This window comes from Drosophila novamexicana, unplaced genomic scaffold (assembly GCF_003285875.2).
Source record: "Drosophila novamexicana strain 15010-1031.04,08,12 unplaced genomic scaffold, DnovRS2.1 tig00001209-arrow-arrow-pilon, whole genome shotgun sequence".
Taxonomy (NCBI): Eukaryota; Metazoa; Arthropoda; class Insecta; order Diptera; family Drosophilidae; genus Drosophila; species Drosophila novamexicana.
The window spans coordinates 971,206-996,975 of record NW_020824843.1 but is presented as its reverse complement, the minus strand read 5'-3'; the positions used below and the strand labels follow the sequence as shown (position 1 = coordinate 996,975).

The following is a 25,770-nucleotide window of genomic DNA, read 5'->3' as shown; positions in this document are numbered from 1 at the left end:
GTGTCCCCAAACATTTTCTTGTTGCTTGCAAATGGAGATTTATGACACTGCGAGTGAGAAAAGTTTGAGGAGTTTGCCAACATTTTAATTGAGTAACTAATGGATTGCAATTGATTTTGCAAAAATCTTATACATGTTAAATGACATCAATTCGTTCATTTTCAACTCTGCAAGTGGCACAAAGGGGCTAAGAAAATCCCACTGGAGGTTGGGCAGAACAATAAATTCATTTAGCGGCTGCAGCTTAATATTAAAATTGCTTGTTGCCTACACAATTATGCGGAAGGAACTAATTAGGATCACGACCACGAAGAGAACTCACTAGGGCCGGCTATGAAGCCACGCGGTTGTATTAAATTTCATTTTATTGCATGCTAAAGTTCATTAGAGCTGCAAATTCAAATTAAGCTGCATAAATGAAGCAAACTGTGTTAATATTTTGCTGCCGTTCTTGTTGTTCCATAATAAAAATCGTGCAATGCAAAAGGCTGAACATAAAACAAATGGTCGAAACTTAATAAAGCACAAAATAAATTTAAAATAAGCTTCAATTATTATGAATTGTCTTAAAGTAAAGCTTAACTTGCAGACAAGCTGCTTATAAGATTATAGCTCAGCTTAATTCAAAAAGCATTGACCACATATTGGAGTTCTTAAGAGCTAAAGAAACCAAATTTAGGATGCATTTTTTGGTAGGGTATATACAAATCATTAGAAGAACTATAGAAGTTATACATAACATAGCTGGTATCTCCAGCTCTGACAAGCTTAGATTGTATATATTTAAAAAGTAAATCGATAAAGCCTCTAGCCTTTCATCACAAACATCAACATAACATTTCTTATTCGATTGCTTCCAATAAGATGCGTCATTTCCGCATGTATATGCGTATTAAAAAAATACTAAAAAATCGCACTCACCCACTTACTCTTTGCCTGTATTCCCTTTTCCTCTTTGCTTCTCTCCTATACTGTGCACTTGTTTTACAAAACATGACGTCAACAGGCAGGATCTATCCCACTCTCGCTCTCTTTTGCTGCAGCAGTTGACATACGCGCCATAATGATTTTTCATTTTGTCACGTACGCGCATTTACATCCATACATATATGTAAATATGTATGCATACACCGCGTTACAGGAACAAGCGTAGCATGCCGAAGTGTGAAATAAGCACCCGCTGCAGCAACAACAACAAAAATAGGCAACGCTTTTTTCAAGAGCAATGCACACAGGATCGGACAACAGTTGTGCAACTGTTTTCTTTTCGTTTTCTTTTTTTACGCGTTTGCCGCTCTCATTTTTTTGCATACATGAGCGCTAGCGCTCCGCCTAAGCAACGAATTGCACGCGCACTGATTAAATGGTTAATAACACAAAACACAATTACCAGCACTTGTGGCTGTTTTAAACACATTAACACCTTTAAATATCACATTAAAAGAATGTTTTAATAAAATTCGAGTCATGAGAATGCCGCGCGGAAAATGTTTTCGTTTGTAGCCCGTAACAGAGTGACCGTTCGCCAAAAAGATGCCCACGCCAACTTAGCTAGTTGGGATATCATTAAGAATCTCTCTCTCTCTCTCTCTCTCTCTCTCTCTCTTTCTCCCTTATTATACCCCTGAAGAGGGTGATTTGATTTTGCACAAAATGAGACATTTTCGGCCCACTATATCAAAAAGCTGCCAAAGAAACGATCGGTCGTAAAGTAGATTATTGTATGGAAAATATTATAGTTCGATCGAACTTCTTAATGACTGTTGGGCACACAATTTGACTCTGGCGCGGCACACTTTTGAGTTTGAATCTCAATTTGAAAATCTTTGTCGTTAATTGCGAGTGTTAAAAGTGGGAGTGAAGCGTTTGGAGTATGCTAATTAAAAGGCATAAATAATGCAATATTTGAAGTTCAGCTGTCTGGTGACTTAATTGATTTACGAGTTTCAATAAAGACACAAGACTCATCATTTGCTATTGCAGCTCAGTCGGCAAACTTAAACAAACTAATTTCAGCCTAGGATAGAGGTCTGCCCCAACCGGAGGCAATAAAGAATTTTTACGATTAAAACCAGAGACAGAAGAGAACTGGGACTTGGCAGCGTCTGCGCCTGCGTCTGCGCCACTGGCCACGGAAGCCGCTTGGCATTGAGATGGAGCTGGGAATTGTGCTGTTAAAGTGTGTCCATGGCTGTGACGAAGTCAAAGTGAGTGTCCACGTCGAGTTCTTCAATTAGTGTAAACACAAATGGCAAACATAAACGATGACACTGCTCCAAGCCAACGCCCGGGCGAAGCCAATTTTCAGTCTCTCGCGCAGACACTTTAATATTTAACGCGTCTTTGGAAGCGACAACGATGGCGACAATGGAGCCACGGGAACGGCAAAGGCCAACATATTCCACGAAGATGTTCGTGATCATAAAATTATAATTTATGAACAAAAGCGAACGCGTGATGCGCACGAGAAGCAGCCGGAGGAGTCGTGGCCACTTGGCTGGGGCGAGCTTATCTGGCGCTGGCATCTAAGTGCATACACAAGTACATATGGAGGAGATGCAGATGCAGATGAAGATGGAGTTGCAGTCGATACAAGCAACAGCGGACGCCGATGACAACGTTGACGGCGATTTGGAGCGATGCGCGCGTCAACTTTTTTTTGAAATGGGACACAAGCAGCGGGAGCTGATAAGAGGCTGCAACCGAGGCTGAGGAAGCCAAGGAAGCCAGTCATGGGGGTGAAGCTGCCGTTGCTGCTGCTGCTGTGGCTGTGCCTCTTGTTGGGTTTCCTGGAAAGACGCCTCCGGCGACGGCAGCTCGAACAATATTTTCTTATTTATTTTGTCTCTCGCTTTGGTTTTGGGTTTGTTGTGGAAGTGGATGTGCTTGACATTGGGGGCAACTGGCAACTGGTAACTGGCAGCTCTCATTCTGTTTGTTGTTTTTGCTGTGACCGTCTCTGTTCTTGTTGTTGTTGTTGTTCTTGTTTTGCCATCTGTGGTCCGTCGAGGCAGCCAACTAATTTGCGGTTTTGTTGCGAGCCGACTGCAGCACTCGAGCCAAGTGTGTGTCTGTAATTTCCTTACCCAGTTTGGGCACAAGTCCGAACTTCGAGAGCCTCTGTTATTTTGCCACTTAACCAAACCGGACACGCCTACAGTCCCCCCACCCCCTTATAGGCAGTGCTTTGGTTTAATAAGTTCTGTTTGCTCGGCAACCTTTGGGGTCAGGTCAGCAGCAGCAAGTCTCTCTCAAATTAAATTCGGAATTATGCCAGCGGCATTTGCTAAATCTCTCTGTCAGTCTAACTAACTCAGCTTGTTAGTTTTAGGCAAGAACCATTCACTTGCGCTGGCATGCTTAATTAAATTCTTTTCAATTCTACACATGAACCAATTTTCGGGTCAGACCCAAAACCCGGCGGTTAGTTGAATTAGTTGCCAAGTTTGACAATTAAAGAGCTATTTAGGATGCATTATTTGATTTCGGCTTCTGCACAATAGGCGCCCAAATTTCCAATTAGATTCGGTACTATGTACACTCAGAACAAATTATAAGACTTATTTTTATTTGCAATTTCTTTAAAATCTGTACGATTTGTGAAAAAACGGATTCTACAAAAGAAATTGTGGGACTTGAATTTCTAGATTTTTAGAAATATTATTTTATCTAATTCCAGAATTGTTGCTTAAATATTTTGGCCAAACTTAACTAAGAATATGTAATTGTATATTGTTTAGGGTCTGAAACTCTGTGTAAGTGAATTAATTTACATATTTTATTTCCTGTTTATACCCTGAACCCATTACAAATGAGAATAAGGGTATATTGTATTTGTGCAAAATCCAAATGTTTGTTACAGGCAGAAGGAAGCATCTCCGACCCCATAAAGTATATACATATATATCAGCATCAATAGCCGAGTCGATCTAGCCATGTCCGTCTGTCTGTCCGTCCGTCCGTCCGTCCGTTTGTATGAACGCAAGGATCTCGGACCTATAAGAGCTAGAGACTTGACTTTAGATGTAGATGCTCCTAGTTCCCGCGCAGATCGAGTTTGCTTCCGATAATCGATAACTTACTCCGTTTCCAAGCAATGGATACAAATCGATATCGATATCCTGCTTTTTGGGCAATTTTGGTAAATAATAAGAGCTAGAGTCACCAAACTTAACATATAGCTTCTAAAATAGAATATATATATGCATTTGATGTTGGAAGAAGAGGGTTCAGGGTATCCCCTAGGCAGGAGCTCCCGACTAGAACCTCTTGTTGTTAGTGTACTATATTTGCCATAGAAACTTTGTCCCAAACTTGTGTAACATTAAAAATGCAGCGTACTTAGTTACTTTCCGCTTGCTAAGTTTAATGAAATGTGACATGCAACATAAAGTAATTTATTTTTAATTAATTTATAAATGCAGCTACATCAAAAATGGCCAGAAAGCAAAACGTTAAACAGACTCGCCAACATAGCCCGCTTATCCCCTGTCAGTGCGTCGAAAATTAAGCCTCGGCAATTTACATGATTTTATATTTTGTTTTAAGTTTTATTTTTATATACACATATACACTTTTATTTTATTTTGTAAATGTTTTTATGCAACAAGCGGCGCAAAGTGTCGCTGACAGCCGTGTCATCAGCACTTTGAGCTGATGCAGATCCAGATGCAGATGCAGCAATGCGCTGGCCACGCCCCAGCAACAACCACAACAACAACAACATTTCGCAGTGCACGGCAACAATTTCATTAAAATTTACTGCACGCTGCAACAAAAAAATGGTTGCGGTCAATTAACGTCAACAGCGGCTGCCCCTCCACGGTTACCAGCCCCCTCCGCACAACAGCCTCTACCGCATGCATCCACCCATCAGGCTGCTCATTAACAGCACGCTGACTTCAGAGGCATTTTGTTTATTGTTGCTGCTGTGAATAAATAAATAAATTTCATTGACATATGCTCAAATAAATAATAGAGCAATACTTTAAATTATTACCCCCAGACGCAGGGGCATCCTGCTACTTTTTTTTGGGAGGTCGCGCACGCATTTCACGATTATCCTTTCGCTTCATGGGAGACTCGTCTGGCTGGCTAGTGAATTATGATTGGGCAGTTAAAAGAACCGGACACGGTTCTCGATTCGGAGCCAGACCACAGACCACAGCGCCATATAATAAACTGCCGAGGCGATGTGAACAATTTTTAATTTGCACTGAACAATGGTACGAGGAGTTTGTATCCATACAGAGCTGACAATGAGTGGGCCACTTGAGCAGCATGATTAAAAAATTATGATTATAAATTGTGTATATCAAAGAATTGCTGTCGATAAGAAGCAAGTGCGAACATACAGCAAAAATGCTTACATATAAAAGTTAACTAAATAAGTATATAACAATATTCAGCAAGTCGAGTGGTAAATACCCTTGTAGAATTATGGCTGCTGCTGAGTTAAGATTTATTTAAGAATGGAACTTTATCGATTCCATGTGTCACCCATTTCATGACATTATAATAATACTTTTTCCAAGTGTAGAAAAAGTTTTTTTTATTGCCAGCCGTTTAGCATTCACAAATTGAATTGTGAATTGTTAAACGTATTGTGGAATGTTTTAGAATAATTTAAAATTATGCAACTCTGCGCATGAGTGATTTTCATAATGTAGGTCGGTATTTGCAGCACTTACTGTATAAATACATATATGTTTTTCGTTTTAATCTTAAAATCACATCCGTGTAAATCCCTATCTTGAAGCCTTTAATCATTCGCTGAATTATTTCGTGCAGCTTTGCACATTTATCTTGATACTGGGCTTATATCGAACCTGTTGCATGGCAAAGTCAAAAATTTTAACCCGCATGCAGCACAGCTCCCTCCCCGCATTGACAAAACCAATAAACAGCCACAGTTTGTGTACTTTGTGTACAGAGTGTTGACTTTGCAACATAAATAAGCAAATATATATGCAGCGAGGTCTCCTTAATGCAACACACGCCTGCCCAGCGGAGGCGCAGTCAAAATGTCAATGCCATGGCGATAACAGCACGAGACAAGGATCCCAGGGACGAAATTCGAAAATCAAATATACCCCATAAATAAAGACGCATCGCGAGACAGAGATAGGCAGCGCGTCCGGGAGACAGAGAGAGAGAGAGGAGAGAGATTCCACTTCCAAGAAGCAGGCACAGCGGCCACTGCAACCGCCACTGAAAGACGTCCGACAATGCGGCATTTTAATAATATTTCGCTTTCAATTTTTTACACCTCTTTTGGCAGGGTGCGAACTGAATCGAGTGCCTCTCCCTTGATATCTTATTTCGCCTGAAATTGTTGCAAATGCCACCTTTTGGCGGCTCGATTCGAAGATATATTTATGTGTGCATGCGAGGCGCAGGTGTGACAACATGAAAATTTATCTGAGGCATTGTGCCTGCTGTAGTAGTCGGCCCCTCCACCACCCTGCCACCAGGCGCTATCTCGCGAACGCCGCAGAATATATATGAGTGCACTGGCATTGCATTTGGCCCAGCAACCAGTTGAATTTATATGCGAACCAGAGCGTGATGGTAACCTTAATGCGACGTAAACTTGCAAATCTGTAAGTACAGTGCTCGCTCAGAAATTTAAACCCTTTGGTTTTTATAAGAAACTTATTATATATATATATTTGACTGATTTGATTGTAATTGATCAACAAGGACAGCCTACTGTGACGGGGACTCTCTGAGCGACTTGTTCAACTCCCTACGCTTACTTTTTAAATGTTGTACCAAACGCTCCCAAATAAGCCGAAAGATTCGTTCTATAGGACCCTTTATATCAAATATTTGCACTTGTGTGTTAGCTTCTCGAAAACTCTAATTCCTGACCGTTTAACTTTCGGAGCGATTACTGTACTCGCTGATGCACGAAAGACACCTGTGGCTGATATTATATGATGCAGTGGCCCAAGAGATATACATTTGCCTTAAGGTGAGCAGCAAGACTGAAATGGTTTTGAAACCAACCCCCTCGAAACTAAATTTCCATTAATTTCTTAATATAAGCCTGTTGTAGTCATTTGATTTAAGCAGCCGAATGAATCCCGAAACGAACCAAAGTTTTCATCAAATATGGTTCTGTTAAAAATAAAGAACTTGTGAAGGAGACTCACCTTCAAAGATGTTTTTCTATAAAAATATGAATGTACAATCATAATTGGAAATAAAGCACCGACAATATCTTTGGGGCTAGCAGTCCCGGTAATTTTTTCTATTTTAATATTATTATTGTAAATGCTCAATATAAATTAAAGTAAAATCAACTATGTTTAATCATTCATTGTGTGGATATTGCAAATTCGTAACGTAGTATTGAATCAACAAGCTGGGTGCTCGCAGCTTCAATTCCATCGAACTAATTAGCTCAGGTAACTTGCGGTTTTTGAACTTGACGGCAAACATTAGTTGACCCTCATGACGAAAGCCGGCAACAATTGTATCCGGCTTAAGACCACGCTCAAATCCATTATTGACAGTAGCCATGGGCTTATTGTGATCCTTCAGCGAACGCAGCAGTACCTTGACTATGGCATTCGTATTGTTCACACTGTCCTCTCGTTTCATGGCGGCATCGGGCGCCAAAGGATTTTTGCGCGGACGTCCCTAAGAGAATGAAAAATGCAAAGATCATTTCAAGAATTATTTAAAGGCGATAAGAAGTCCAACTTACTCGCTGTCGTGGTGCGGAGCGAGCAGGTGGCGGTGGTGCTCCTTCTGCTATTGGAGCTGCGGTTGCTGATACTGCTGCTGCCGAAGCTGCTGCTCCCAGACGTTGAGAAGCTGCTGCTTGGGCATTGGCTATTGAAATGAATTTCGTAAGTCTTCAAATTTTCGAACAATAATATTGTTGTAGCATTTGCATGTTGTCTGGCTATATCAAAATGTGTTAAAAATCTTACCCAGAATTTTTTTAACAGGTGCTGGCTTGTACGCTTTGCCATAAATTTGCTAAAATAAAACAAAAAATATATAAAAATAAGATGAGTAAATTATAGCTCGACTTGCCGCATGTAGATTCTTCTTTTTTCCCATTTTTGCTGTGCTCGCTTCCAAACAATTTGTCATAAAATGAATGTTAGTATTATAATAAATATTCAGGCCGCTTGACTTGACGTTAAATAAAATACAGACTTGATTTAACAGTTGTTGCTGTCAACACAATAAAAAACAGTATTAAATTTAGATTTACCTGGCCAGCACACGCTATTAAATCATGTGTCCATATTTGGTATATTAATATTAATAGTCCAGGGATGCGTTAGGCTTGCTATCGAGCTTTTAAGTTCCGGTTCCTTTTCAAAATCGCTAGCTTATAACTAAATTAAGCTGTTTTCAGAGGTGGGAATCTGTTGAAATTTGAAAATACCTGTAACTCTGACTATTTTTTTAAAACAGAATTAGCTTTATTTATAGCGACTTATCAGTGACAACACTGATTCAATTTTTGTTCATTAAAAACCTCTGAACAGATTCGGGCGCTAAGTTTAAATTAAGCATTACAAAAATGTTAGATAAATTTCCGTTTTTAACTTAATATATATCGAAGTATGCCTTTGCATAATTTTTGGTTGAATTGTAAGTGGCTTTTTTTCATTACCCATTGAGCTCTGTCGCGTTCAAGTTCTTGTTCTCTGTGATTATACGAAAATTTGTTCAAAAATGTCGCAAGAAAATCAAAAGAAAAAAAAGATGGATATGTCAAAAGCTTCGCGCGGTATTTGGCTAGTAAAGGTGCCCAACTATGTGGCCCAAATGTGGCAGCAGGCGCCCAATGATATGCAAGTGGCAACAATGCGCATGGAAAAGTCCGGCGACGATAAGGAACCAGCGAAGGTGAAATTAATTTTAAGCCAGGACCTAATGCAACTGGCTCCAGACAAACTCTTAGCCAGCGAGCACGACCTAAAGCTGTGCAAAGCCATAAAAGGGGCACGGCTGACGGGCATATTTTCAACAATCGATGATACAGATTCCGTCATGGAGGGCTGGGTAACCCACAAGATGGAATGTCTGCCCATATGCAATGCTCAGTATCTGAAGATGAAGCAGCTATCCATACGGGGCGTACGACCTATGCGTAGCGCCGAAGCCCTCAATCATATTGTGAAGAGCTACAAGCCTGTCAGCAATCATGCTCACAATGTTTGTTTCAGTTCCCGCCAGCTAAAACTTCTACTCAGATCCCTTTTCAATGTCTTTTTCAGAAGGATGATGGCAAACGCAAGAAGGATGCCACAAAGGTGCTCAGCAAGGAGAACATCATGGATATGCTGTTCCAGGCCTTTGAGAAACATCAATACTATACGCTAAAGGATCTGCAATTCATTACCAAGCAATCGGTGTTCGTGTTGAAGGCTATACTCAAGGATATTGGCGATTATAGCAAAGATCCGGCTCATAGACAGATGTGGGAACTGAAGGAAGAATATCGTCATTACCAAAAGCCAGAAAATGAAACTAAATAAACTACGGATTAGAGTTGGGCGCGGGCAAGAATTCGATTCCGTGGGTTATTTTCCCGGATCTTGCGAAAATCGCTTTCCGTATATTCAAAACCTCTATGGTTTCCATTTCGTTCCCAACTCAACGTATTGTATAAATATACATGGCGTGCTTGGTCCTAAATAATAAGTTATTAAAATAATTGCTATTATGACACCGCAGAAATACAAGAGATCTTTCCATAACAATTTGCAGGGCCAAAATCAATTAGCAACTTTGCTGCGGTAAAAATCAAGAGGCTGACAACATAATGCCACCCAGGTGCTGTCAGTGGAGCACAGACCACACACCGAGCCAGGCCCCAAAGAGCCTTGAGGCCGAGGGTAACGAGGCTAATGAAAATGAAACCTGGTCACGCACAGCAACCAGGCAGCAGGCAGGCTGGCAATGAATCGTGAACTCGTGGCCAATATGAGAAACATTCAAATGCCATATATAAATTCAACTTAATCCACACAGCGGGCCGTCTCCAGGGCGCCAGAGAGTGGATCTCGCGACTATACCACTTTTCATTTCGTAGGAAAGTTCCGTCGTCTCTGGCGGTGTCCGGAGCGATTAGCGGCTTTATATACAGCCAAGGAATCCGAGTTGCTTATGAGCATGTCCATGGGGCTGTTGATGGGCGCCAGCTTTTAATCATTATTAATTATATGCTGCCCGGGCGCATAAATCATTTGTGCTTACTCTGCATTTACCTGCAGCAGGGCACCAACGATTACGATAGTCATCTGACCAAACTGGGCTCAGCGAGACATAGACGTCCATGACCAGGACGTTTAGTATAGCTAGAGAGATAATCTATTCTTGGCCGCCGCCGCCGCCGCTGCTGCTGCTTCAGCTCAAATGCTAAGAAATGTGGTTAATTATTTGAAGCCAGGTGGGGAGCGTCAACAATTAATTTATTTATGCTGCAAAATAAACATTTAATAATTGTAAAGCAAATCGAGACATATGGTATTGCAACATCCTCGATTGCTATGATGAATCATGGCCTTCCACTCGAGTTGCTGACTCCGGCGAGCGCTTGAATATGATGCAGACATCGACTCCAACTTTACTCATACTACCCATTAGAAGCGCTGCGCGTGCCAGCTGTTCGGCATGCCTCAGATTCATATCCGGGCGCCATTGACTCTTGATGTATTCGGAAGACGCTGCCGAACCTGGTCCCAGAGCCGCATAATTGACACGCGCACTGGTGCCCGGACACTTTAGTGCTATCAAATGCAATCCACTGGGATCCTCGCCAGCCAGCAATAGCTCTGCAATCTCCACCTGTTCGTATAGCTTGACAATTAGGTCCAGCGCTTGGGCAACTGTTACGCCCTTGTTGCTATTGTTACGCGCTATATTCTCCAGTTTGGTAGAAACCTCCATCAGCGACTCTCGATCAAATCCTGTGCTACTAGCGCCACAGCTAAATTAAACCAGTTAATTGAAATGCTGAGCTTACATATACGAACCGCTTACTAGATATGATCATCCAGATAGTATATAAGATTACCCACTGTGTTAATGGCCAGCACAATACCGTCGTCAAATAAGACACCAACCATGATGCTGCCAAAGCCAGAGCTCGGCTGGCTTTGGCTGTAAGATTATGGAGGAATATAAAAAAAGAAGTAATTTCAGTATTATCTTGCTCTTATAATTTTCTAGCCATGCTCAGAAGAGCCTGTCTCAAAATCGATATTTATCGATATTTGTTTTGAAAATATCGAGGAAAAATAAAAAGCTTTTTATGCGTATGGTATGGGAGCATATGATTTCAAATTTCAAGACTCAAGCTTGTTGGATGTGCCCTGTAAATTCAAGTCATTTTCAAAAACTATTATACCCTTTTACTTAATTTTCGATGGGTGTTCGCTAAATATTTTGACAAATCGACTTCGGCTAAACGCAGACTTACAACTTCTTATTGTCCGGCTTCGGCTTGGGACTGGACATCTTGAGTAGGTATCGCTCAAACAAGCTGTAAATAAATATATTTATGTATTTGAATAGGTTTGTCACTTGAGAGCACAACGTGTAAACGATATGGAAGGGTTTAGGGCTAATGTAAATATTATAGCCAAGGTTTGTGCGCAACAAATTGGGTCTCGGCCACCAGCTGGGTCCGCTGTTGTCTCTGGGCAAAGTGTCAAGTCATCGCATTTGCTGTTGCCACCTCGACCTCGTCTGATGCTATGCATGAGAGGATTAGCGGGCGTGTCGGCGCGAAAAAGTGTCAACCGCAGGCGCCGCTGGCTGACAGCCAAGTGGCCAGTGACAAGGGCTTGGACTTGGGTAACCAGCAAACGGGTTGACATGTGCGCCACGCTGTTGGCCGGTTGCCCCCGGAGTTGACATTTTCTAGTTGGGCATCCAATATGATGATGGCAATGATAATGATGATGCTGATGATGATGTAAACGATATTGACAAGTCGGAGCTGAGCCGGCGTTGACAACGACACCTACACAGAGGGTCAGAGCTGTTGGCCAGTTTGTAGCTGTGGATTAGTCGACTGGTTTTTTGCCTGATCCTCATGCAAATTGAACGCGCTCGACTCAAAAAAATGGCAGCTGCCGTTTTGCTTTCTGCTCTAAAAATAAACAGAGCCTGTTCGAGGACGCACACATTTACAAATTTTAATGGGCGTCATTAATTAAACGAAACGCAAACTTCGCGATGTGTTAATTAGCAAATCCAAAGTCAAGTCAAACTTACAGAAATCCAAATAGCTTGCAAAACTGGAACTTAATTGCTGATACCAATCAATTTTTATTATTGTATATTGCACGTGTTCAACGACTTTGTCAGCTGCAAAAAGCTACTGGGCACTTCACATTTATCGATAAGTCTGAGGGCTGCGCAAAGGAATATGCATTGCTTTCTCTTTCGAAACTGTTATACAAGTATTATTTATGATTTTTCTAGCCCTTCGAGGTATTATTTTGTGGCAGAATCACATTAGAATCATGAGTACCCAGTCTATATAGCCAAGCGTTTCTGCCTATATATAGGAGTCGATCTGTTCGGATGCTGGAAATACAATACAAAAAAAAATATTTTTATATTAACAGATCTATTGAAAATTACATTACAGAACTGGCTGACTCACTGACTCACTGACTGGCTGACTATTGACTGACTGATTGGTTATCAATGCACAGCCCATACCGTAAGAGCTAGGAAGCTGAAATTTTCACTGTAGTTACCTTATGTGATGAAGATGCATGTTAAGACGGGGTTTCGGAAAATTCCTCAAACGTATTTTCAAAGATCTTTGTGCAAATTCATTTGAGGGGTATTTAAAACTTTTCGAAAAATCCATCCTCCTTGGTGGAAATGGAGGTCAAAGATTTGGGTAACGTTTCGCGCTCAATTTCATTTGTAAGTATCTTTATAATATCTAATTTAAGATGTCTTTCACATTTTTCGCAAAACAATTCAGAGATTTGTTGGTGAAGGCTAACAAGGTCGGAAACCTCTGATTTCAACATTTGATTCTTTATTCGATGCACTTAAAACATATTCTTAAATAGAAGTCGAGTTCAAGATGGAACGGGGAGATTTCAATTTTCCATGGGCGTGTATTTTTTGGAAAGGAAATATCTTAAAATTTTAGCGCAAAACGTTCCACAGGCAATACCCGATAGTTTATACATATACATATGTAGCTCCTACAGCAGAAATGTTCTGTAGAAAGAAAAAAAACGAAGTATGAGTCTGGAAAATATAAATTTTTTGTCATTCCAAAGACACACCTCTTCTTTCTTGTTAGCATTTACAAAAGTTCAACAACATCGAAATCACTTAAACACAACGTTGATGATGATAAGTTAAGCAATTACCTCGCAATTTGCATGTATTTTATGTTTTTCTTTCTGGCAAGTGGACTCGTCAGTTTTGACAGTTCCTGACTCATTGCTGAGGCCCAACAATATTCCTTACCAACATCACATTTCATTAGCTCGTTATGGGACCACCTACGGCACACCCGTTGCCTGCTGACAGACGATGGATATTCGAGACAGACCCACAACGAAGCAATTAAGTTGAAAATCAGTTGCTAAAAGCATCGAAAACAATCAGGCAATGAGACAACCGAAGCTGGGCAATTTTAAGTATTTACAAAAGCGCAAAAAGGTAAAGACAATAATGTTCAAGTCAAGGGTTCCACAACGAAAACACTTGAAACACATCAAATTGACAATTATTGTCAATATGACAGACATATGTATATAACTAGTAGAAGATCCAAGCTCAGATCTGATTTGTTTTCGTATTTACATATATTTACATATAAATCATCAACAGATATGTATAAAATATGTTTTTAAATTTGTAGCTGAGCGGCAAGTAAACTTTTGTTTGCAGAACCTACAATCATTACATGCAGCCCACCTCTATATATATATATATATATATGTATATATATATATATATTTTTTTTTTTTATACAAATATATACATAAGTTTAAACACGTACACATATCAATATAACTGTTTTCTTGACAATATCACCAATGTAGCACATCATTTATATACATACATATGGCATGCATGCATACCTTCATTCTTATACATATGTACATACACAGATTCATCCGTACACATGCATACTTATGCTTGCATACAAACGTATGTACATACATAAATGCATATATACACTAACATACATGCACACAAACGTTGAAACATACACTCCCGTACATACACAAACATACTAAAGTAAAGTACCAGTTTTCATGAATTCATGAAAATCGCATAGTAGGCGACATGTAAGAATACTTTTCCCTCTTAGTCTGCAGTACAACGATTATTACTCTGTTGTCCCGACGCAAGTTTTCACCTCTAATTTATAACATAACTTTCTCTCAAATGAATTACACTATTAAGGAAACCATATAAAGTGCAATCTACATACATATATGCTCAATTTAAAAATTTAAAACTTTAGCAATATTATTGCACAAATTGAATTCTCTTGCCTGCCGCTTTAATATTATTTAAGCTTAATGGAACCAGACATCGACTTGGGCATCTGCTACTTTCCCAGACATTGATCCGCTTTAACAAAGGGCACAACAACAACAAGAGGAATATATAATAATAAAAAGGCTGGCAAAACAAAGGCGGCAATTGGTAAACATCGAATGGAATCGCGTCGCTTGACGTCGGTTCGCTGATTTAACGCTGATTAATTGGAGCAAAATTATTATTACGGCTTGTTATTGGGCGCTATTAATGCGCACCGCCGTTGCTCTTCCGCAGCCTCGCACATTTCACTCTGTAGCTCTCTTTAATCAGATTTCCTTGAACAAAAAAGGAGCTTGTATTTAGCTGTTGTAGATAGGTGCGCTTTCACCTAGCAGACCTTCTAATTGATTTTCAAAAGCCGTATTCATTTATAACTGCGATGTGCTAGCATTTAACCAACTACGGTTTTTTTTTCGCAATATCGCAACCAAAAACAAATCCCTAAATTGCATAACATATCGCTCCGGGACGAGCATCATTTATCAAATTCAAATGAAAGTGGGCAAGGACAGGAGGTCCAGCTATCGAAGAGTTCACAAAAAAAAGAGCCAAAAAACAGGTAAGACTGCTGCAGTCAAGAGTGCCTGTCCATAAGACACCCTGTACCCAGCTACATATGTATATTCATACACGTGCTTCATATATATATATATATATATATATCATATACTTATTTATGTTTGAGAAATCGAATAGAGTTATCGGAAAAGGCATTCACTTAAATATATTTAAAATTTGCTTAAAATAACATGGCTGCATCGATATTTTTCGATGTTGAAGAAATCGAGCTATCAATATACAATAAAATATATATGAATATATTATTTAAATATAAATAGAAATGTTTACTTGACAAGCTGTTTATATCTCTGCTTTTGTTGGATAAACCCAGCTCATCGAACTGATCAAGCACTGGAACAAGTGCAATATACCCTCTATTTGAGCACTTTCCAGGGGTACGGGATATAGAAAAGCGCACGAGTAACTCGAAACGCGAAACGGGCCAGCAAAGTGAATTCCCGTGGAGCGTTTAATCAAAATTTACCGGCGAACGCGTTGCTGACAATGAGAAATTGCAACAAATTCGCGCGCATCGAAACATTCGCTGCGCACACAAAGCAAGTGTCGGCCAGGGGGTTTGGTGGCCAATGGTAGGGGGCGGCGATGACTAGTTTGCTTAGTACAAAAACAAAGCGTTATTCGGGAGGGAGACGCAGTCGAAAGAAACGCAACAAACTGGCGATCACGCATTCGACATCCACAGCTACACACACAGACACGAGCTGCAGGTCCAGGTCGAGCTTCAGGTCCAATTGCAGCTCCCGCTGTTAGCTGCTACTCGATTTCCATGCCTTCGACTGTATATTGTTTTTTAGCTTTTTGTGGCAGTTGTTTGCCGCGGATATGAAAAATGATGCCGCTACAATTTTAACAACCAAAAGCGCTCAGGGTCCCAAATGCGGCACCCGTGCATCCCGTTCGCCGTCGTGCCACAAAGGCAAGTGAAGTGCAGTTCTCGTCCTCGCACTCGCATTCGAATTTGATTGATGGCCACCTCTGGGAAAATGCAGCTCGCCCACATTTGTGGGCGTTGTGCGGCTGCCACTGCAAAATGGAAATGATCAGCGAGTCGTGCAGCGGCTGGCATGAAATCAATCTGGCTAAACGGTAGCAAATGGGCGTGTAGGCTTAGATGTGGGCGCGGTATAAGCTACTCGCCCATTATGGATATCGATCACAATATCAGGTGGACAGCCATCGTAAAAGAGAGATGGGAAAATGTATGGCTTGGACAAAAATAAATTGAAAGTGAATGGAATTGGAAATAAACGCTGCAAGCGTTCTATGAGCGACTTGATATAAGCTATTCGCCGACTTTGACAATTGTTGAGATCGTGACAAAATGTCGCTTCAAAAACAAGCTGAATTCAATCTTAAAAATAGCTGAATTTTCTTACTGAACACAAATTGGCAGCAATTGTCATATAGATGCCAAGAAATAGCTAAGCCCCGTTAATATTTTCACTATTCACGGCTGATTTTTTTTCTTTCTGATCTCTTAGATTGAAAATGAACAAGGTTTGGTACTTCATAATTTCTTAAATTCAATCTTCCTACTTATAGAGAAACAACCAAACCATCTATGGGTAGTTGTAGTTGACTTTCTGTAACTCTTACAGTTAAGCTTTTGTGCCTTTTCGCAGCTATGAAGCCTTATGCAACTATCTATTGAGTTATCCAAACAGCACCAGAGAAATCAAATTGATTAGGCAAATAAAATTCAGCTCTTATCGGGCTCAAAATATTGGCCAACATGCAAAGAGGCTCAAATTTCACCACGTGGACCCAACGAAGCTGTTGACTACCAGTTTAACTGAGTCTTGGTCTGGGCCTGACTCACACCCAGCCGCCAATTGCAAGTAGGCCACAAAGTTGGAAATTGGAAATATGCCAGTTAAATAAACAGTTATTGAGTTGACTTTTTGACACTTCCCGCTGCGATAGGCGAGCGTTTGGCCAATAAGAATGGCAGTGGACACACCACCTGGCCGACTTTTGCCCCACTTGGCGGTCTATTAATTAAATTAAATTTCGATATAAATTCAAATGGGCAAAGCGTGCGCGATTACAAATTCTAATTGGCCCATATTGTACTGGCCAGGCCAGCCAATTAGACATTGTGAGACGAGTTGGCCCGCCCACTGTCGGCCCATATTCATAAGTCATGCTGACCGATTGTGCAATTGTTTTGTGGAAAGGTGTGCAAAAGCCTTACTTACCTTTCGCTAGCCTTTCTTAATATGCCCTTGTTGAGGGTAAAATGTGAAAGGCATGGAAGAAGACTTCTTCGATTTCATAAAATATATGCATACATCCATGATCAGTGTCAACAGCAGCGTCTCTTTCGATGCAACTAGTATCAAATTTTTCGTAAATACCACAAGGGTATTAAGTTTTCGGCAATAGCTTTTCCTATTTGGTTCCTCCACTCATGCGCCGCTCACAGCTCTTTTTCGGCGCCGTTCTCCTGGGCAGGGGCATCAAATTTCATTAATCACGCAAATGCTTATCGCCGGAGCAGCAGCACTGCCAGCCTCCTCTCTAAGAGGCCTTCAGAGTCCAACAAGTAGTCAGAATCGTGGCCATAATTTGTCTGGCCTGGCCAGAAGAGGCACTCCACTAGCCCAAATGGTGTGAATATGAAAATGCACCAGCATGACCATCAACAGCTGGAATCATCCAGTTCATGTCCAGCCATTTGCCTCGCTTCGCCGCGCCTGCATCCGTTCTGAGTGCCAAGTCCCAAAAGAACTGGCGACTCGTGAATATTCTCATACGTTCTGATGGTTCAATTCTGGGCCAGTCCCAGAAAGGTGAGTGCGAGTGTTGCCTGATGAGGCTTGTGTGCATTGTGTGAAAATGCTGTAGGCGGCTTATGTGATGAGCATATCTTGCCATTCCAGAGGTGCTTGCAGCTGCAACAAGCGATAAAAGTAGCAACGAGCGGGTGGGAGATGTGAAAAGTATGTGACTTAAAGGCAACGTATTTCAAATAGAAACGTTTTGTGCTACGTTGGGCTAGCCGGAAAAGGTGTTCAAATGAAGCAAGTAAAATTGTTACGATATTTTAGGTTATAGTCAAGCTGGAAAAGCAAGGCAAAACAGCTTACAGAGACTTTTAAATGCACTGAACGAAACATCTTCAGGTTCATTCATATTTATATATAAAAAACTAAACAATTGGCTGACTGTACAACTGTACAAATAACTGACTGGCAGACTGATCGACTCAAAGACAATCTAACCGATTGACTTATGATGAACTGACTAAATGACTGATTGAGTGATTGCTCGAATGACAGACTGATTGACTGTCTGACTATTTAACTGAATTACAGATTGACTGGCTGACTATTTATTCGATTGAATTACTGAAATTCTGAGTGGATTACGTACTAACTAACTGACTAATTGACCGACTATCTAAATGATTGACTAGCTGACTGACTATCTATCCCAAGGCCCGAAAGAATGTTATGCAAGTATATGCTAACCCAGGGATTTGGTCTAAAAAATGTAATGTCTAAAGTTGACTTGTTTTTACAAAACACTTTTCGCTTCTCAGAATATTCAGACAGTCTATAAACACCAAACGTCTTGTTGTATGCGCCGCCTTAATGCATTTACCGAATTAAGTACTTGTTTGAGAGGACACCTTAAAAAATAAACTAAAGTTCAAGTAGAAGTCGCAGTTAACAGCGCTCTTATCTTATTAAGATATCTGGACGGGCTCTTATCAGCTACATATTAAAATAAATGCACCCCCGGGCAGTCGTAACTTATGTCATTTAAGGCATCACGATGGCGCCATATCTGTGCGCCAGACTCCACTTTGTCCTTTTGACTGGCCGCCGCACCACAGCCAGACGACAAGCTGAAGCTCTTGGCTCTTCGTCGGCCCACTTCTAGTCTATTAGCAAGGCAAATTTCGTAACGAGAACAGGAAAGGTGGCGGACAAGGACTTGGCCAGGCAGCAGCCTGCTGGCCATGCGACAACGATGCCAAAAAGTGTGCAATACAATCTTGAAACTTGAATAACGGAAATAAAAATTATGAGCAGGAATATATTTTAACCTCGGCCGGGCGATTTGCATAAGAAACCCGTTAAAATCCCCATTCCCCGGCACTCAACATTGGCCACAAGATGAAGTCGCCCCCTCAAACGATATTTGCATGGGGCACGCGCGCATCTTCACAGTGCCCAGCCCCAATCCAGTTGCCTCTTCGACTTTATTGTTGTTTGGCGTTGTAATTGATAAGTTAATTTACATTTTTATTGAATGGCCCCCGCAATTGGTGGTAGGTGTCGTTGTGCGCCCTGTCACGAAGGTCAGGCCATGTTTTGCATATTATTTCGTAGCTCAACCCCCTTGTCCTACTTAAAGTGCACATATATATTTTTGTTTGTTTTTTTTTTTTTTCTGGTATGTGTATTAATGTAATCGAAAGTATTTGTGGCGTATGTTCCTAGCAAATCGACTGTGCACAATGCTCAATTGTGCAAAAGGCACAAAAAAACTTACTAAGCAGTGCTACGATGCGTTCAGAAATTAGAATTAAATTTAGATCTTACGAGCAATTAAGCCAAATTGCTTGCGACCTTAGAATGGATGTTTAAATTATATTATAATAATTTAATGGTGAAAATTCTTCTATAATCGTTCTGTAATTGAATATGCTACCAGTGAGCGAGAGTTCATCAGATCGTGAGTCCCGAGGAGAACATTTAGTCTTTTCATTACATGTTTTTGCTTAATGAAAATTAAAAAGTTCCCTTTTTTTCTCAAAATACAGCTACCATAAAATATCATAGTATTTCAAGTTTTTTTTAGCAGCTAAAGAAATATGAATTAAAATATACATTGACCCCTAATAAAGAGTTATTTATACAACAAGATAAAGCTCTTTCACTAACCCAGAATTGACTCAAGAATGGCTATTTTCCTTAATTTCATTTCTTGATGCTTGCAATTCTCAACAAGCTCAAAATTTGAATTTACAGCGAAATCTGCTGATGTCTCTCCCCTGGATGTTTTTGGTACCGACAACCCGCACATTTTTTATGTTGGCTAACACTTTTAGTTTATATATATATATATATATATATACATATATATATATATAGACTTATATATATATATATATATATATATATATATATATATAGACTTTAAATTTTCTGCTTTCTTGCTTACAATTTTATTTCAAACTATATATTATTGTATATACATTTTTAATAATTTTATTTTGTTATTTGTATTTTGTCAAAATAATATTTAACTGGTGATGACACCGCGCCCAAGAAGAGGGATGGAGCGAGGCGACAATTGAGACGCTGTGGGCGGCCAACCATTTGCAAAAACTTTGCAGTTTTCAAACGGCTATAATATTGACAATAGCATTGATGGGAGTTGCGATTATTTATTATTTACAAAGTATATAAAATTAATGAAAACGAGACTGCGTATGGTACATACGGATGTAGAATATTTCACTTTTTAATACATCGTGTGCTCATATAGAATAATTGTAAGGGCAGCTTGACGCTTGGTTCAGGGTATCTGATGGTCGGGCAGTCTTGACTGGAGCATTCATACTTGTTTTTGACTAGACCACTTTCAGGCCAAAGAATGGAGTGTGTCCATTTTGTGCGCCATGGCGCAGCCGTGCATGAAAAGTTAACGAGAATTGATGTTGCATGTTTCGCAGGGCAAAACAAAGCATAAATTTCTCAGTTACCAGTTGGTAGTAACATGCAGTAGCTGCGGTTCGAATGCTGCAACAGTGTCGATATGGAACTGTTACCAGTGGCTATCTCCAACTGCTCCTCCTGCTCCAGCTCTATCAGCTTCATCGTCTCCATGTTGGGCAACAACAGCGAACGCGACGGTGCATAAATTTCAGCCAACGAATTCAATTTGCGTAACGCATGCGGCGATGGCGATGTGAATGCGATTCTGAATGCGAATGTGAATGGGGAATGTGAATGTGAATGTGGCATCCTGGTTGCCGAATTTAACTTTACGGCGTGTGTTCCTTTCATTCTTTCTTTGCTTCACTATTTATGCTGCAGTGCATCCACAGTGAGCACTTGACGCGTTGGCCAGATAGGAAGCAGAGGCAGCAGCTCCCTTGGCGATGCCAATCGACGCAATCAGCGCCTAATCTGCCACCCGCCTGCCTCACGCTGTTATTGTTGTGGCCGTTCTTGCATGCATGCAAATCACCTCGTTGACTTGTGGTCACAGTGGGTGGCAGTCGGTTATCAACCGCCGGCGACAAGCCCGTCACATGTCGCTGCCATGTCTCCGCTGATTTGAGTTGATGAATCGCAGTTTTTGCCTGCGACTGGAGCAGGCCAAAACGAAGACAGGCAAAGTTGAGTTGGGGCCAAACAAAAGCCAAAGCGTAGCCCCCACATTTTATATATTCTTTGCTCATCAGTGCTTAACTTATGTCCTATATAGCTAACACAACTTTTGCACTGTACTTTTAACTGCAAAAAAGTCTTGAATAGCTTCGGTTCTTATAGTCCGATCCATATAACATTTTTTAGGTCTCCAATATGTCACTTAAATTTGTGTATATACCAAGGAGAAGCCTTTACCTAAAAGATTTTGGAATAGGAGGAGCTATCTACAAAGTGATTTTATCTTGAAATAAATAGCCATCGATATATTGCAAATGGGAAGTATCTAAGAATAATCATAAGCTTGTTCTGCGTTAAGTATACGCGAATATTAATTTCAAATCTCTATCTCTTGTCAAGCCCCGTAGAGTCTGCCAGCCGCTTACATTCATTTGCACAAAATCAATATACCCTGCTTATTCATTTTTAATGGGTCTAGGGCATAAATACAATTAAATATTTAGCCTCATCGCATTTTAATTTTCCGAGCCTATTTGCACAAGCATAACGAAAATAAATACAAATTTTCAACAAAACCAAAATCAAAATAGATTTGTGTAAAGCGCCGGCAAAAATTCATTTGAAACATTTTTCAATTAAATGCAACATTTTCTGTTTCTATCAATTTAATGCTTAGCTGGCATTCGCTGCCGGCGTCGACGTCGCTGCGGGGGTTTTCTATTATTAGCTGGGCCTTTCCTTTGGGCGCCTCTCGGGGATTTGCTTTCCACTAACGCTTATTGGCTCCACTTCCTGTGCTTGGGGCAACGGTTATTGGAATTGTTTCGAACACTTGACGCCTTTCAGTCAATCGCTGTGGGCGTGGCCGCTGGGAGATTGTATATTGTTTTATTGGCCGCTCGACTTTGTCACGTGTCAACATGGAGGAGGTGGCGCTGGCGCTGTTGGCTTGCCAGCTGAAGGAGATTCGCGGCAGCTCATTTAAATTTTAATTTGTATTTTACGTTGCGTCTCGCCCGGCCACATTCAGCGACTTGCCTATGGCCACGTTTGGGCCAAAAGTTTTTTGGGAATTGTCAGCGTTTGGGAAACTTTTCAGGAATTCCCATTATATTTCAAAGCATTGCCACTTGACTGTTGCAGCACAGAGCCATGAAAACATTTGATGAGCACTGACTAAAAACCAGAATTACTTTGATTGTGGGCGGCGGTGCGGGCGGCAAGAATTGTAAACAGAAAAGTTGTTAGTGTTTCAGACATAACTTAAAGGAATTAAAGAAATTGAAGACATTTAAGTGTAGTTTATTTTTTGGGCTTAAAACCGAAATCGAGTGGAAGAAAGCAGCTCCGAAACAATTAAGTATATTTATTCCTGATAAGTATCAAAAGCTCACTTTTTTAATTTTTAGAATATTTCGACTAAACTCCGCATTTATTAACCTAATAAACATGGAATTACTATATTTAAAGTCTTCTCATATGGCTACAAAAGCTAAAGCCATCATTTTAGAAGGGTATTTTATATTTGTATATCTGACGTTCTTTTGTGTTAAAGCTAAAACCTACGCATGGATAGCTCAAATTTATTCAACTGTCAATAAAAAATAGAAGGATATTCGCTTTAAAATCTCGTGTCAATCAATAAATGTAATACTCTGGGCATGCACAGATTTTATGCAGATAACTAAAATCCGAGCAAACGGGAGCCGTTTTTATTTATGGCCTGACATTTCGGTTGCCAGCAACAACGACATATACATGTATGTACATGCAAATAACTGCTGATGACAACAAAAAATATATATAATAATAATAAAAGTGAACTCAGAAACATCTTTAATCGATTTATGAATTGTTCAGCATATTCAGATATGCCTCACATATCGAGTGAGGTGCCGAGAAGCGGAGCGTGAGAGAGAAGAAAAGAGAGAGCTGGCTGCGATTGATGTGTACAATTGCAAACAATGAACCAATTTCATTAAAATCGCATAAATTCAAATAAATAACAAGGGACTGTGGGGCACAGTAGGCAGACCGGACTGATTGAATGATCGTCTACGGCACGAGAAAGATTTAATAAAATGAAACACACACAAAAACGTTTCGTCGGAACAAACATAAAAATCAATAAACAATAAAGTTGATTTATGCGTCAAAGTGTCAATTGGCAGCAGAAGCGGCGGCAGCAGTTGCAGTACCAGTAGCAATCGCAGTGCAGCCGCAGTGCAGCAGTAGCAGCCGGGCATCCATGGCGTATGCGTAATTGCATTTGAACGGTCAGCGGCCTGAAATGCGTTTAAGTGCTTCATTCAATATTCGAATGCGTTGCGCTGCGCAGCTGCACATCTCCAGTGACAGCCGCAGCCACCCACACTGGCTAGTAGCCAAGACTCGCCTGCCACGCCCCCTATTGCCAGCCCCCAATTTGCCACCACTTTTTGTCATTTTATGCGAAATATTGCTGCCATTCTGATTGAATGGTTGATTGAAAAATATGCTTTTGATTTTATTGTTGTCGTTGACCGGCAACTGTTGCAGTCGTTCAAGCTGTTGTTGCTATTGTTGTTTTGCCTGTTATGGATGCTGCTGCTGTCATTTAAATGCTGATATTCTTGCTGTTGTTGCTCTTCAGCTTTGACGTTCAGCCGCTTACGTACTGACTCTACATTTCATCTGTCAACCAAATCAATTTTGTGGCTTCAGTCATTTATCTTTGTTAGCGCTCGATTGACGCCGCCTCCGCCCGCAGCTGCCAGTTGTTGCACGTCGCAGTTGCCAGTTGCCAGTTGCAACTACTGCGTGTTGCAGTTATTGATTTGGAACAGCGGCTAATTGAGCGCTTCCCAGTAACGCATTCAGCACACAATGATTGGCATTTAATTGGGCTAAGGCGTTACATATTGCAGCTACATGCAAGTTGAACTCAATATTGATTTGAGATTTAATGCCTGAAAGCTGTATAATATGAATCAATTAACCATACTAACATTTATAGAAAGAGCCAAATATAGCGAGCGAGAGTTCGCCAGCTTAAATCAAATTTTATTATTATTCCTACCTAAAACACTAGAAAATAAATTTTAAAAAATGCAACAAAGAAATATAAAATGAATGTGTGAATCCAATAATAATTCACTTAATCTTTTTTCATTTTCACAACGCCAATGCTGGCATATTCTTTTAAGTTAAAATGTTTTTTGTGGCGAGAATTTTAAAGAGTTAAGCAAAACATAGTCCAAGTCACGAATGTTGCTGCTTGTGTATAGATAAGAAAATATAGAGCTGGGTTTTAATAAAGTAAATATATTTTTTTTTGGTTCACAAAAGCCAGTGCTAACACTTAATTTCATACTCTAAACTAAAACCTGAACGGAGTTTTGTGGCCCAAAAATATATAAAGCCTGAACTAAGCTAGTTTTCAAACAAAAAAGTTTAGTTAAAGTACTTTCTTTGTATTTAAAATTAAATGTTCAAGTTGTTGTATCCATATAAAAATGATAAACTCTACCTAAAATCGACTCACTGGAACACCAACTGGCTCTCACACCTCCACCTTGGCAGCAGCCAATTGACACGTGTTTTGCCGTCCGAGCTGCTTCATAAAACAACAGATGTCGCTTAAAGGTGAATTAGTACACATTGTCCGTGTCCCACTGCCATTACGCAGCGAATTCTTTTAAATCTGTTGAGCTAATATGACACAACGCTAATACAACCGACTACCAGGATACCCATGTGGCAACCTTGGATGTGCTTTTGCTTTTAATCTGCACGGCGACAGCATTAACTTTCCAGTTACACACACGAGCACACGCACACACTCGTAAAAATTGTTTTAGATGCACGGAAAAAAATCTGTGATACTAACTTAAATAATAAAGGCTACAAGCCGGGCTTTAACTAAACCGGTTCGAGCTCGTAATTTACATTTTTTTTATTACTTTTTATTACCAACTTACGAACCATAAATCAAGCCGGTTGCTCAAAAAGTAGTCGAAACAAAGCACGAACTGATCCACTTTTTTTTAGAAATGATTTGGTTCAAAAGAAAAACTCTCCAGAAGCAGCAACAGCCATAAATCGCTCCAGCCCAGCCCCAAAATGTCTCCAATATATTTGATAGATGTCAAGATAATATTTAATTTATAAAAGAGGTCATGAACCGACAGTGAGTCATGATACAAATATTTAAATATTTAAGAGTAATTAAAATCTAAATTAGTATTAAATTTATTTAAAATTGCTTGCATTTTTGATTAAGCTCCGG

At 40.2% G+C, this 25,770-nt stretch overlaps 3 protein-coding genes and 1 long non-coding RNA gene across 5 annotated transcripts; 1 reads left to right on the top strand and 3 right to left on the bottom strand.

Annotated features, from left to right (window-relative positions):
• Positions 1-4,566: 4,566 nt before the first annotated feature.
• LOC115766588 lies at positions 4,567-5,443 on the bottom strand. The gene is made up of 3 exons (XR_004018225.1): positions 5,370-5,443; positions 5,000-5,270; positions 4,567-4,928 (listed from the first exon to the last, which is right to left on the bottom strand). It is a non-coding gene; the product is annotated as an uncharacterized LOC115766588 (long non-coding RNA).
• Positions 5,444-7,251: 1,808 nt separating this feature from the next.
• On the bottom strand, positions 7,252-8,054 carry LOC115766522. Its single transcript, XM_030710489.1, has 4 exons — positions 8,046-8,054; positions 7,944-7,992; positions 7,715-7,842; positions 7,252-7,647 (listed from the first exon to the last, which is right to left on the bottom strand). The coding sequence occupies exons 1-4, from the start codon at positions 8,052-8,054 to the stop codon at positions 7,318-7,320; spliced, it is 516 nt and encodes a 171-aa protein (XP_030566349.1). The 3' UTR covers positions 7,252-7,317.
• Positions 8,055-8,465: 411 nt separating this feature from the next.
• On the top strand, positions 8,466-9,693 carry LOC115766564 (general transcription factor IIF subunit 2-like). Of its 2 annotated transcripts, none has more exons than XM_030710544.1 (2): positions 8,466-8,877; positions 9,249-9,693. In XM_030710544.1, the coding sequence occupies exons 1-2, from the start codon at positions 8,704-8,706 to the stop codon at positions 9,507-9,509; spliced, it is 435 nt and encodes a 144-aa protein (XP_030566404.1). In that variant the 5' UTR covers positions 8,466-8,703; the 3' UTR covers positions 9,510-9,693. The 2 variants fall into 2 exon arrangements, with proteins under 2 accessions (XP_030566404.1, XP_030566403.1); XM_030710543.1 differs by having other exon boundaries at positions 8,474-9,186.
• A 742-nt stretch (positions 9,694-10,435) lies between these two features.
• LOC115766559 (proteasome subunit beta type-2) lies at positions 10,436-12,689 on the bottom strand. The gene is made up of 4 exons (XM_030710537.1): positions 12,256-12,689; positions 11,456-11,518; positions 11,017-11,136; positions 10,436-10,963 (listed from the first exon to the last, which is right to left on the bottom strand). Exons 2-4 carry the CDS (start codon positions 11,491-11,493, stop codon positions 10,522-10,524), a joined length of 600 nt encoding a protein of 199 aa, XP_030566397.1. The 5' UTR covers positions 11,494-11,518; positions 12,256-12,689; the 3' UTR covers positions 10,436-10,521.
• Between the last annotated feature and the right edge of the window lie 13,081 nt (positions 12,690-25,770).